General features: G+C 38.3%; 1 protein-coding gene across 1 annotated transcript in view; it reads left to right on the top strand.

Annotated features, from left to right (window-relative positions):
• Positions 1–13,646, top strand: part of LOC116518370 (kinase non-catalytic C-lobe domain-containing protein 1-like) — a 70,516-nt gene that overhangs the window by 37,516 nt on the left and 19,354 nt on the right. The window contains exons 10-17 of the mRNA XM_032231704.1: positions 985–1,143; positions 1,429–1,506; positions 4,237–4,312; positions 4,484–4,646; positions 5,521–6,410; positions 7,016–7,160; positions 10,900–10,979; positions 12,311–12,636. Coding sequence (XP_032087595.1) covers positions 985–1,143; positions 1,429–1,506; positions 4,237–4,312; positions 4,484–4,646; positions 5,521–6,410; positions 7,016–7,160; positions 10,900–10,979; positions 12,311–12,636 — 1,917 coding nt within the window. The remainder of the gene's footprint in view (positions 1–984; positions 1,144–1,428; positions 1,507–4,236; positions 4,313–4,483; positions 4,647–5,520; positions 6,411–7,015; positions 7,161–10,899; positions 10,980–12,310; positions 12,637–13,646) is intronic.

The following is a 13,646-nucleotide window of genomic DNA, read 5'->3' as shown; positions in this document are numbered from 1 at the left end:
ATTAACTTAAAGTAAACAGTAAAGATGATGACTTTGTCAGAGTTAGGTCAAATCCGTTACCAAAGTGACAAAGGAGAAAATCATGGCTTAAGTGCAAAACAAGCAACGGCAAAGTGGCTCGAACAGATACCTCCCTAATTCACGTGGGTGTACGAAGAAGGAGGAGGTACAGAACCATCACACTTGCACAAGTCTCTGTGGTCACTCTCAATTCAAAAGTCTTATTTTATGTGGAATTGATTTGTGGAATTTAATTGGTGAGGCTGGCATTTACATGATTTGACCTTTATCCCATTTTTGCCATTTTTTTTTCTACTTGATATACACAGGATTGTTCAGATTCTTTGGCTCAATCATTGGATATCAAACATCCATATATTCCTCCAGTAATTGGAGAGCTTATCAAGTATTGATAAGGCTGAGTTTCGTGTAACGAGCTTCCTTAATGTCAAGCCCTGAAAGGCAAGAATGCCCATTTTCAGCTTTATCTCCATATTACAATCCTTGAATGATTTATTTGGAGATCAGCTCATTAATAGGTGTTTATGATTTGGTTGGTGATGAAGGAAAGTCCATTATTACACTTACTTGTGTCAGCCCAAGACATCCTTAGACATCAATTGTTTACTTGATCTGAATCCAAAGGTGCTTTTCAAAAGGCACAAAAGACTTTGTTTTTCCTTGAAGACGTTTCGGTTCCCATCTAAGACGAGTCTTCAGCTTTGACGTGCTTCTTGGATGAGAAGCAAAACATCTTCAGGGAAATACAAAAGTCCAGTTGCCTCCTGTTGCCTTTTGAAAAAGCATCCTTGGGACATCCACGACATGGATGACTGAGAATGGTTAAGACAGTTATGGTTTTAACAAACACCCCAGTTTGATGTTGATTTGGATGTTCAACCATGTGCATTCAAGAACAAGGAGAAGATAAAGTGAGGCTTACTAGGTGACTAAACTGCCTTTCCACTGTGCCATTTCCCACAGGCCTGTATTTACTGTATGGCTGCAATTTTGTGGAGAGCAGCAAGAAGCAATTTCCCACCCGATCACAAATTGGTGTTGCCAGGGAAACTGAAACATTTTCTTCTGAGTATGGCAAGAAGCAAGGCAGAAGACCGTCCTTCTTTAGCAGATGCAATTAAGGTGAATTAAATTCAGCCACTTAATTTTCATTTTCATTTCCATAAACCGGCTTAAGGAGCAAATAAAATTTTCTGTTGGGTTGTAATCCATCCAATTTGTGTGGGTTGTGCTAATATCTGTTTTCAATACACCTTCATGGGATTTTATTAATTTTGGGCAACTTTGACTTAATTGTAATAAAGTTTCGCCAAACATTCAAATTATTTTGAAAATGCCTAGTTTTTTTTTAATACCCACCTCCTTCTCTAAGTGCCTATAATTCAACATGAAATTTCATATTTCTAGATTTGTCGTAGTTATCTGCTTGAACAAAATATCAGCAGCAGGATGATTCTAGAGGTTTTAGCAAAAGTGGCGTTCCAGGTACGTGTTTTTGGAGGAGTGTGCATGTGTCTGCATTTTATTCCAGTAAAATTCAGACTATTCAGACTAAAATTAATTTATATATATTCTTTTAATCTCATTTCAGTTCAGTACCACAGTTTTAATAATCCATATGCAAGTTTTGTTTAAACAAACCACAGAATAATTAAACTGTTTTCAAGACTTATTTTAAAAAAGTCTTCTTATAAACCATAATTATAGAACCCACATTTTCACTAACTTACCTTAACAATGATTCCAAATTAACAGAATCCAAATACTATAAAAAAAATTAACATCGCATGTTTGTGTTCTAAAATACCTAAACTCTATTTGGACTTTAGAGTACAACTCAGTAATGATCATTGCTCCAACAGGTATAATATTGTTAATTACAATAAAATGCCATAAATAGCATTACAGCTTCAGGTCAGATGTTAGAATTGAAGGTCATTTGACCATTGGATTGAATTGAATCAGATATTTGAATTGACTTGAAAAAAAAATCAGATTTCTGTGCATGCAAATATACATTTTATTTTTCTGTACCTTTGATAGATTTGATTCAACTTTTTAAACTGCATTATCCCACTGCACATTCAGATCATATTGAATGTTCAAATCAAATCACAAGCCTGATTTGCATGTTCATAGTAAATTCAACCTTTCCTTATCATTCTTACTCTTATGTTATTCTAGGCCAATGAATGAGTAAGAAATATATATAGTATCTTGTGAGACAGTTTATACATTCTAAACCTTTTCTAATCTGGCTTTTCTCAAAGAGTCCAAAGAGGTATATGAGGTGTGTCCCTTAATTTCATTTCCTCTCCAAAAACTCTGTGGGAGGGAATGGGTGGAAAATTTGAGAACCATACTTTAAGCATGCCAACATTTTAATCATTAGTAGATATACTCAGAGCATATATTTGGAATTCAATAACTTGAGTTTTCTCTAGTGGGAAAGAATGGAATTCATTGCAATCAGAAATGCACACAAGGATCTGTCTTGTTTAAGGGAAAGAATCGAACGCAGGGATGTGTAATCTTCATAACAGATGGCTGGGAAATTCTGGGAGTTGAAGTCCACAAGTCTTAAAATTCCCAAGGTTGAACACCCCTGCTTGAATGGCTTGTATCTTTCCTGTTAAAATTACATCCTTCATAAAAATGGTAATATTATGGTGTGGGAAGAGGGACTTGGTGAACAAATCCAAGCCTCCGTCCCCCTATTTTGCTGTTGCTATGGAACCAGAACTGGAGTAGGAGAGAATATGAATATATACATGTACGTCAGTGGTGAAATCTAATTTTTTTTTCCTACCGGTTCTGTGGGAGTCGCTTGATGGGGGTGGTGGTCATGTGACTGGGTGGGCGTGGCTAGGTAGTCATGTGATGGGAAACTCACTTTAACATTGTCCTGCTGGAGCAGGGGGTTGGACTAGATGACCTCCAGGTCCCTTCTAGCCCTGGATTGCTGTGCTCTTTCAAGGTATTCTTTGAAGCTGCATCTAGTGGTCCTATTTCCCTCCGTTCCTCCCTCCCTCCCTCTTCCTTCCTTCTCTCCCTTTTTTCCTCCCACCCCTCTTTCTTTCTTTCTTTCTTTCTTTCTTTCTTTCTTTCTTTCTTTCTTTCTTTCTTTCTTTCTTTCTTTCTTTCTTTCTTTCTTTCTCAGCCACCCCCACCTACTGTTTTTAGCAATAGCAATAGCAGTTAGACTTATATACCGCTTCCTAGGGCTTTCAGCCCTCTCTAAGCAGTTACAGAGTCAGCATATCTCCCCCAACAACAATCCGGGTCCTCATTTCACCCACCTCAGAAGGATGGAAGGCTGAGTCAACCTTGAGCCGGTGAGATTTGAACCGCTGAACTGCAGATAACAGCCAGCTGAAGTGGCCTGCAGTACTGCACCCTAACCACTGCGCCACTTGACAGTCTCCACATACCCCCCCACGGTGTATATTTGGAGTTCTCAGACACCTGTTACTTTCAGTTCCTCATTCCCCACCATCTCATACTTCCTGTTCTAAATATATCCACATCAAGCACAGACTTGATGCACCAGTGAGCACATTTTGAAATATTAGTCTGGTACATTTTGCAATTATTTTAGTTTAAAACTTTGGTTCAGTAAGGCCTGCAAGCTCACTCCTAGGCCTATTACTTGCAACTTTCCAATGAATATTTTCTCCCTCTGTGTGTGTGTATTCCATCCTTCCTTCTTTTGATAGTTTTATGGTGACCTTGGACCTTTTCAAAGGCCATCTGGACTGCCAATTTATTCAAGCACCAGAAAAATAAGTATTCCACTAACCTAACATTTCTCGTTCCTATAACCTGATTTTTCTTTCCCTCTGCTTTGGGAAAAAACTAACTTAACTTCTTTATATATTTTTTTATGCACTGGGATCTTTGAGGTGAAAGAGGTTAAAAGCAGGGTATACAAAATCTAGAGAATAGACAGAGAAGCTTTAACTATCGTTCACAATAGGAAAACTATTCTAAACAGCCCAGATTTAGAACTGGCATTTAGCTCCAGGACTTCCTTCTATCTTTTATTCTTCTGGCTTCCTTGAAATTGGAAGTATAAAGAACTTAGGCCCTTAGGCAGAGAAGAAGAAACATTTCTATTTCTCTTGGTGTTGGGAGGGTGCCGGGCGATTGTGTGCGCACGGATGCTGAAAACAGTATTTCTAAGACTTTTCTCATCCTTCATTATTCTGCTGATAGGACTTCAGAGAAGCGGATTCTCTTACTGATAGCTGGCCTTTTCAAAAAGAAAGTTGCTCAGGAAATACTAACTTAGGTGAGTATTTTATTCTAAATACCTTGCTGTTCCTGATTCCTTTTTAATAAGAAAAAAACTAAGTCATGTACCCAAACATGTTAGAGATCTTTTTTTGTGTGTGGTCAACTGTTTCCACTTTTCTTTGAACAGCGTTCCTCTTTCTCTTCTTAATTGTGTTCCCACTTTCAGGATTTTTGCCTATGAGTAATGAAAGTAAACTGGTAGCTGTTAAAGGACCGGTTCCATGCCAGTCACCTTTAAACAGAGAAAGGATCACGTTACCAAATGCCTTCACTTCTTCGGCAACTCATTTTAAGCCTATTATTCTGCATCAGAATATAAACCATAAAATGTAAGTCTGGTTGTGTGTTCTCCAGGCAATGATTAATTCCACGGCATACCATATATATTACGGTATGTGTTATGATCCTTTTCACTAGGATGAAGCTAATCACGTCATAAAGATCTTCTGATTTTTGCAGAGAGACACAAATTCAAATTCCTCCCGAGTCTGTTCCTTTATTCCAATTTTTTTTTTAAATCAACAGAGAAATTTGGATGTTTTCAGTGCTGTCTTTTAATTTGTGTCTGGTTAATCTTAATGACAGTTCTTTTCAAACAAATCCGCTTCAAATCATGGCAAAAGAATATAAGTTTACAAAATAAAATAGCATTCATTTAACGCATTGTGCTGCAATATATTACATGTAAATCAGATCATTTAGAACAGTGTTTCTCAACCTTGGCCACTTGAAGATGTCTGGACTTCAACTCCCAGAATTCCCCAGCCAGCATTCGCTGGCTGGGGAATTCTGGGAGTTGAAATCCAGACATCTTCAAGTGGCCAAGGTTGAGAAACACTGATTTAGAATGCTGTGCATTACATTCTTCAATCATATTTTGCTTAACATCAAAAAAAAATGCAACATATAGCAGGGGGGGAAAGTAAACACCAGTTTTCTGCAAAAATGATGTACAGCCTGTGCCTTCATTACCCATAAACCACTCCTGCTTTCTTTCACCTTTGTTTCACCACTACTGATTTTTCACTCTGATAAAGCTTCGAGCTCTTGAAGTTGCTTTACTACTTAATGGTAGAATTACTACCATTAGTAGATGGATAGTTGGTGTGAAAAATCACATTGATATAACTGTCCCAAGACCTTGTAGAATAAAGCAGCCACCTCAACAAAGTAAATCTTACAAACCATCTTCTGATTTTCTAGAGATGCCATTGCAACCCCCGTCGTAGACTGTGAAACCATGACAAGAATACCATCTGTGAGTAGCAGAAATCCAATACCTTCAAGTAATGACAATGAAAACAAGACAGGTGAAATTTCAAATTTGTCTACTCCTTGTATGATGCCTGGTACTTTGGAGCGGAGTGAAGAAGAGCAGAAAATGCTACAACAGAAGGATTCCGAAGAGCAATCTCCGAGCAGTAGTAGTTCCCCCCACCCTAACTTACCACTTCCCGACTCTTTAGATGTGTCTCAAGAGAAATGCATTTTGGAAGCACCCCCCTCGGATAACCCCAGCTCTGCCGTCCCATCGAGTGTGACTTTTGTAAATAATTTCCTTTTAAAACAGGACCCAGAGACAAGGGTGTTGACTTTCGTACCCGTGCAGATAGCAATATCGGAACAAATACCCAATAAACCCCTCCGTTCAAAAGCAACTTACAGCTGCTGCCCAAATTTACACCTGCTCCTTTCAGAACCTGCGATGGCCTATGATGCTCACGGAGCCTTGCAAGCAAATTCATCCTTAAGTGACGCGATTAAAGATCAATTTGGTGACGTACAAAATAAATGTTGGGGCATCAAAGCCAAGATGGGTGATTTAACACCAACAACAATTAATAAAGAGACGCAAACCAAGTGCTATGAAAGTAATCCATGTCTTGTATCCTTTAAGGAACCCAACTCAGATACAGAGATCTCAGATCTCGCACAGGATCCCTCGCTCGATCAAAATCCTGGTTCACTCTTCCCAGGAACTTCTCAGCAGAATAAAGGAACGCAGAATGTTGCCTTGGAGAGCATTGTGCAACTTGTCCAACAAGAGTTTGCATTTGATAAATCTCAAGACATTACTGAAGCCCTAGCTATAGGTAGGTTTTAATATTTTCATAGCAGATTGCAAATATTAAAAAAAAGAAAGCAGAGCCGAGGTGGCGCAGTGGTTAAATGCAGCACTGCAGGCTACTTCAGCTGACTGCAGTTCTGCAGTTCGGCTGTTCAAATCTCACCGGCTCAAGGTTGACTCAGCCTTCCATCCTTCCGAGGTGGGTGAAATGAGGACCCGGATTGTTATTGGGGGCGATACGCTGACTCTGTAAACCGCTTAGAGAGGGCTGAAAGCCCTATGAAGCGGTATATAAGTCTAACTGCTATTGCTAACTGCTAAAATAAGACATGTCAATAAAAGTGGTTGTAATTTAGACAAGATTCTTTTTTAAAGTTATTGGATGGATACTTCCAAAAACTTTGCTATGTCTTTTTAGTATGCAAGTCGCATATATAGGATAAAAATGTTGGCCTCTGCAGTTATTCTTTGATTTACTGTTTGTTTGTATTGTCTTCCAAGGAAAATAGAACTTTTTGTATTTTCAACTAACACTGGAAAGAAATGGGAGTGAGGCGGTGGGGTGCGGAAATAAACCCTAATAAGCTAACCGTTTTTTTTGCATAACCCACTATTTTTTTTTTAAATCAGGTAAATATATTTTCACTTTAAAGGATCTCCAATACAATACATTTTGCAATGCAGTTTCTGAGAAATTTTGTGAACTTTATTGGGAAGAAAAATTGCTAGCAAATCTTTACGGTGCAGCGAACGGTAGAATTCCTGTCCCTGAAAGGCAAGTGATGTTTGCGTTTTACCTTTTAACACCAATTTTGCTTTCGCTTACCTTACTGTTTCGTTTGTCATTTTAACTCCTCCACCATTCCCACCACCCATCTAACCAAATGGATATAAATCATGTTTTCCTGGAAATAAGACAGGGTCTTATTTTCTTTTGACCCCTGAAATAAGGACTTGGCCTTATTTTCTTAGAGGTCTTATTATTTTTGAGGTGCAGGAGGTGGCGAGTGTGTTGCAATATTTTGGGGGAGGGCTTATTTTCGGGAGAGGGCTTATTTTAGCGCATGCGCTCAAAAGCCCGATTGGGCTTATTATCTGGAGAGGTCTTATTTTCAGGGAAACAGGGTACTGTTTTCACTGGAAGTTCAGAATGGACATCGGACGAACGTCCAGTTGCAATCTGGCGTGTTCCATTCTTCTGAATTCCTACACTTTTCACAACCTTGTCACTACCACAATCCCTGAATACCAGCCCAATGTTTAATCTTTGTGATTAAAAAAAAGAGGAACAAATACTTGAGAAAGTCATTGAGAAGGCATGTACTGTGGCATTTAAGAATTGTGTAGGAGCCTAAATTGATAGGCACATCTGTATAGGCATTGTTACAGATGTAATCTTAATCTTGGGTTGGATATATATATATATATATATATATATATATATATATATGTGTGTGTGTGTGTGTGTGTGTGTGTGTGTGTGTGTGTGTGTGTGTGTGTGTATTGCATTTGTGCTGATAAATAAATAAAGGGAGACTAGTATAGATCTATTTCAAGCTATTTAGCTCTCATCAGCTAGCCATACCCTTACTGGGATTCGAACCTGGGCTGTATAATATATCAGGCAGTTATATTAGCCACTAAGCCACAGGCTCTCTTCCTTTATCAGCTAGGCCAGGGAATTAGGTATGTATTGTGTCACAACCCCTGGTATGCCCAAATATGGGAGGAAGCATACTGCTTCCTTTCTCTGTCTATCGGCTCATCACAAGAGACCATCACGACGGAAAGCCATTATTTTTACTGTTGCCTTTTTTTACATTTGTGTTGCATTTGTGCTGATAAATAAATAAAGGGAGACTAGTATAGATCTATTTCAAGCTATTTAGCTCTCATCAGCTAGCCATACCCTTACACAGATTTGAACCTGTGCTGTATTACATATCAGGCAGTTATATTAGCCACTAAGCCACAGGCTCTCTTCCTTTATCAGATATATATATATACCTTCTTCCCTGGCTTCAGCTGATAAGGAGGAGACCTGTGGCATAATGGCTAAGACGTTTGCCTAAGATGCAATACAGCACAGGTTCGAATCCCAGTAAGGGTATGGTTAGCTGATGAGAGCTAAATAGCTTGAAATAGATCTATACTAGTCTCCCTTTATTTATTTATCAGCACAAATAAAACACAAATATAACAAAGGCAACAGTAAAAATATTGGGTTTCTGTCGTGATGGACTCTTGTGATGAGCCGATTGACAGATGATGGAAGCAGTTAGCTTCCTCCCATAATTGGGGCTTACCAGGGGTTGTGACTATATATATATATATATATATATATATATATATATATATATATATATATATATATATATATATATATATATATATATATATATATATATACACACACACACACATACATACATACATACATACATACATATATATACACACACACACACATATATATATCATGATTGAAATAATGTATCTGTCACTTTAAATGCTCAAATGAGATGTGATTGGATGCTGTTGCTTTAATCAGCCATAAGGGGGAGTAGGAACTACTACTGGTTGTTCCTGGTTGTTCCTGTATGTTCTCCATGCTTGTTATTGGAATTGAATACTGTATATTGGATGGTGGCTACTCTGTATGTTAGTTACCTGTCTACATGGTGAATCGTGAGTTGTAAACCAACGTGTTGTGTCATAGGTTGTGTATATACTTCAAGACTACTTATCTCTTGTTTTGGAGAATGTTTATCCTACTTTATTTTTGTTAACGCAAGTAAAGTTATCCTTGTTTTAACTTCGGCGGCTGTGATTGATAGTGTGACTATTCAGCGGCACATTCCTTGCTACCTTCTGCTACTCAACTCTAGTCTCCAAAAGAAGATATACTTAACAGGCATAAACATGAATACACAGACGTAAACATAAAGAGACTCGGGAGAGACTATAAAACACTCAGTTGTGAGTGCAAACTGCTTTGCAATCAAACTGGAATCTCTTTTGTTCCAGCTATGCAGCATGTTCTCTGGAGACTAGTTAGATACAAATATATTAACTCCAAAACTTCACTGAGCACATAATAAAGTTGTCTGGCTTTTTAATTTCAGCATTAAGTGCAAGACAGACTCAAACCATATGGTTGTTTTTTTTTATAACAGCTTATATCCACAAATGCCTGGGGGGGGGGGTTGGCAGTGTTTCTCATAACTAATTTGGTAGATGGTGACAAAGAACATCCTTGCATGTTCTCTGAGTAAGTCCCCAAATGGTTCATTAGCATATACACCAAATATTGTTTACATACAGGGCAACTTTAGAGACAGAAAAGATGGGAAGAGTTAAATTGTTTGTATCTATATATTAAAAAATGGTTGTGTGTGTGTGTGTGTGTGTGTGTGTGTGTGTGTGTGTGTGTGTGTGTGTGTTTCAGCATAACTCTGGAATGCCTCAAGCAATTTCAACCAAACTTGATACGCAGATGATCTACTCTCTGGAAAAAAATGTTGTGCGTATAGGACATCCCTAAAACTCCTCGGGGTGTGTGTTCTGTTAAGATACAGCCTGTTCTGCCTTAAAATGGCTTCTACTGTACTGCTTTAAAATGGCTTCTACTGTACTGCTTTAAAATGGCTTCTACTGTGCAGCGCAGTGGAGTTGCCATGATAATGGTTTCACAGTATTCCATAAGGGGGCTCCCTCCGTTACATGGCACTAGGGATTCGAAACGCCAAACTGCTGACCTTTCTGATCGACAAGCTCAGCATCTTAGCCACTGAGCCCCCGTGTCCCTGATGCACACACGTTACTAAGCTTATATACTTCCTCAGACCTCTTTCCACCATGTGTTATTAATGTCCAAAACGACTTTCTGAATGCTGCTGACTTCTATTTTCATTTAGAACATTTTTGTTGCAATTGTGCTCCGAGAAGACAGTAAGGGGAGACTTCAAAAAAAATACGAACGCTGGATGACTGGGAATTTCTTTGGCACAATCATGTTGGGAGTAGCAAGTGTAGCGCGAAAGCCAAACTCATTTTTCTTTGGATGACTCCTACCTTCCCAAATATAGAGAAGAAAGTAGCTAGATCAGGGAGCAGATAAATATTTGAAAGCCTGGATCAACGTAAAGATAGGCTGGGGTATGTTTTTTTCCCCCCCTTTAGTTGCCTTGTAGTAAAGGTGTCTGGAGAGAACAGGTGGCAAAATTGGCCACATGCATTTAAAGTTTTATCCTTCACAGCTTGATGAGATTCTACCTGTTAAATGTTTTATCTGAGCCTTGGCTAGCCACCGTGTGAGAGTTGCTCCACTGGAGAAAGTATTTTGAATGTCTAAAGGCTTTGAAGCTTTTTCCATTTTTGACTGAAATGCACTCATACACCTGGTGGAAGATGCAAATACTTTAGCTCATCTTTGAAGCTTTCCGTCTGCCAAAGTACTTCATTTATGAATATGTATTCAGATGTTCACCTCTTGCACTCTCCCTCAATTTCAGAATTAATGAACCACAACATTTCAGCAAGACTTTCCAAAGCGAACCAAATACCTTTCTGAGTGGCAGTGAGGAAGCAGAAGGTATGGAACAGTTAGTGGGCATGCCTTACATTCAATCATAACTAATATCTAAAAACCTTCAGCGGTTAAGCCGTGAAGTAATAACCTTTATGTCCTACTAGATACAAGGAAGAAGCAGCAGCAAATGGGGATTTTTCAAATAAAGATTTATATCCTTGGAAAACTGGCGCGGAAGTGAGCCTGCTGGAGAGGAGCTGTGCTAATGTTATTACTGCAACCAGCAACCAAATTTAAGATTTAGCTTTCCTTTAGTTGAAGGGCCGTTTATCTCAGGTCATTTAAATTCACGATGCTTCTAATGCTTCTCCTCATGAGATGAAAGAGTTGAATATATAGTAATCCTGACATCGATATGGTTTGACCTAAAACAGTAAAATATTAGATATATTGGTCAGAATAATGTTCAATTATTAATGTTATTATTATTAATAATTATTATTATTTATTAATTGTATTATCAATTAATGTTCAATTAATGTTCAATTAATGTTCAATTAATGTTCAATTAATGTTCAATTAATGTTCAATTAATGTTCAATAAAGAGCCGAGGTGGCGCAGTGGTTAGAGTGCAGTACTGCAGGCCACTTCAGCTGACTGCTATCTGCAGTTCGGCGGTTCAAAACTCACCGGCTCAAGGTTGACTCAGCCTTCCATCCTTCCGAGGTGGGTGAAATGAGGACCCGGATTGTTGTTGGGGGCAATATGCTGAATCTGTAAACCACTTAGAGAGGGCTGAAAGCCCTATGAAGCGGTAGATAAGTCTAACTGCTATTGCTATTGCTATTGACTGCAGTTCTGCAGTTCGGCGGTTCAAATCTCACCAGCTCAGGGTTGACTCAGCCTTCCATCCTTCCGAGGTGGGTGAAATGAGGACCCGGATTATTGTTGGGGGCGATATGCTGACTCTGTAAACCGCTTAGAGAGGGCTGAAAGCCCTATGAAGCGGTATATAAGTCTAACTGCTACTACTACTGCTGCTACTACAATTATGGATCTGCTCAGTCGAGGCTCTTATGAAGATACCTCTGCTGCCAAACATTTGCCTATCTGGAATGTATGGTCAAGAAGAGTCTATCTTCACACAACACAAAGCAGATAGAAGAAAAGTTATAATGCTCATTATATTTGAGGTCATGGGAAGAATGCTGATTGTTAAATATCGACTTGGCCTATAAAGATGTTAATTTGCTAATGCTATTAAACAGCAAATATTATTTATAAATCTTCTCAGGACAGTCGGTTTGAAAACAAACAACGCTTAGAGTAACAAACTAATGTAAGGTATTATAAGTGCCCTTCCTTTGCTTTTTAATTTTCCATACAAACGCAGATCATGTTGCTGGTATGGATTCAGAGGAGAAGGAAGTTGAACCACAAACTCTCCTAGTTGACATACAGACAGAGGGAGAATGTTTGCAGACCGAGAAATGTTGCAGTGGCCCAAGTGTTGCAGAAACAGAACAAAAGCAAGAAGAAATTCAAGAAAGGGTGGAAGAAGATACGTGCTCCAGCCCTTCCTCTCCTTCTGGATTTTCTCCTGGTTGGAGAAGTGCCTTCTATGGTTCAGAATGGTTCAGTCTAGATGTACACAATTATTTTAGAAAGCTTGGAAAACAAAAAGCTCATGGAACTCAAAATATTGATGCTAAAAAAACGGTAAGTCATCCTGTTTCCTCAAAACTGAGAAAACTATGTGTGTTCACTTTGGGTAGAATGTAATATAGAGCAATGCATTAGAGGGAGTCATAGTTATGGATTTTGGATGCATTCTGTAAGTCAGCCCATTTCCCTTAGTTCAGAAATTGTTGCCATATGAATGCACTGTTTTGCCCAGTTAAAGAAAAAGAGTTTTAGTAGTATACGGATAAAACCAGTGTGTTTGCCTTCTAGTGTTCTTATCAGAGAAATTACCCTCAAGAATCTCTACCTTCAGGGAGATGTTTGTTAGGCAGGCAAGAGATGGCCTTTATTTCAACATATTATAAACCCATGTTGAACTGTACTTAAGGTTTTTTCCTAACACAAAGAGAAACTGTTTGGATTATTGGATTCCTATTATTACTTTTACTAAATATTTTTCAATATGCAGTTAAACCTCCTCCCCCTCCTCCCAATAACTTCAAAATTACTGAAATGGGAATTATAATCCCGATGGATTTATTGTCTATTGCATTAAATTGGTGATCTCAAAAGAAACTATGTATTTTGCCATCTCAGTTGAATATTTAAAAGGGATTGGAAGTATTGCCTTGTTTATATTCGTGTTGTTTTCACATGTAAGTCTTTGTTGCAGTGCTGTAAATGTACTTTTGATTAGGGCTGTGTAAATCAAGTAAATCAGATTCAAATCACCAGTTTGATTTGTCATCTTGAATTGATTTGGGATCTTGAAATGATTTGGTTCAGAAATTCCAATTAAATTTTCAAATCAGGTAGATTTTATTCATATTTCTGTAAAGGATAAAACATTTTCTCTTCATGCACAGGAGGATTCAAACATTTCTACTCCACCGAGAAGCATTCTGAATTTATTTTCAATTTAGAAAACAGGTTTGATTTAGAGGTTCACTTGAACTGATTGAATTGGCTCTCCCAATCAAATATTTACAAAGCCCTAGGCAAGAATGATTTTACGAACATCAGTGGGGCTAGTTAATATTTATACA

Source organism: Thamnophis elegans, chromosome 15 (genome assembly GCF_009769535.1).
Source record: "Thamnophis elegans isolate rThaEle1 chromosome 15, rThaEle1.pri, whole genome shotgun sequence".
In the NCBI taxonomy this organism is placed as follows: Eukaryota; Metazoa; Chordata; class Lepidosauria; order Squamata; family Colubridae; genus Thamnophis; species Thamnophis elegans.
This window is presented reverse-complemented; position numbering and strand designations above follow the sequence as displayed.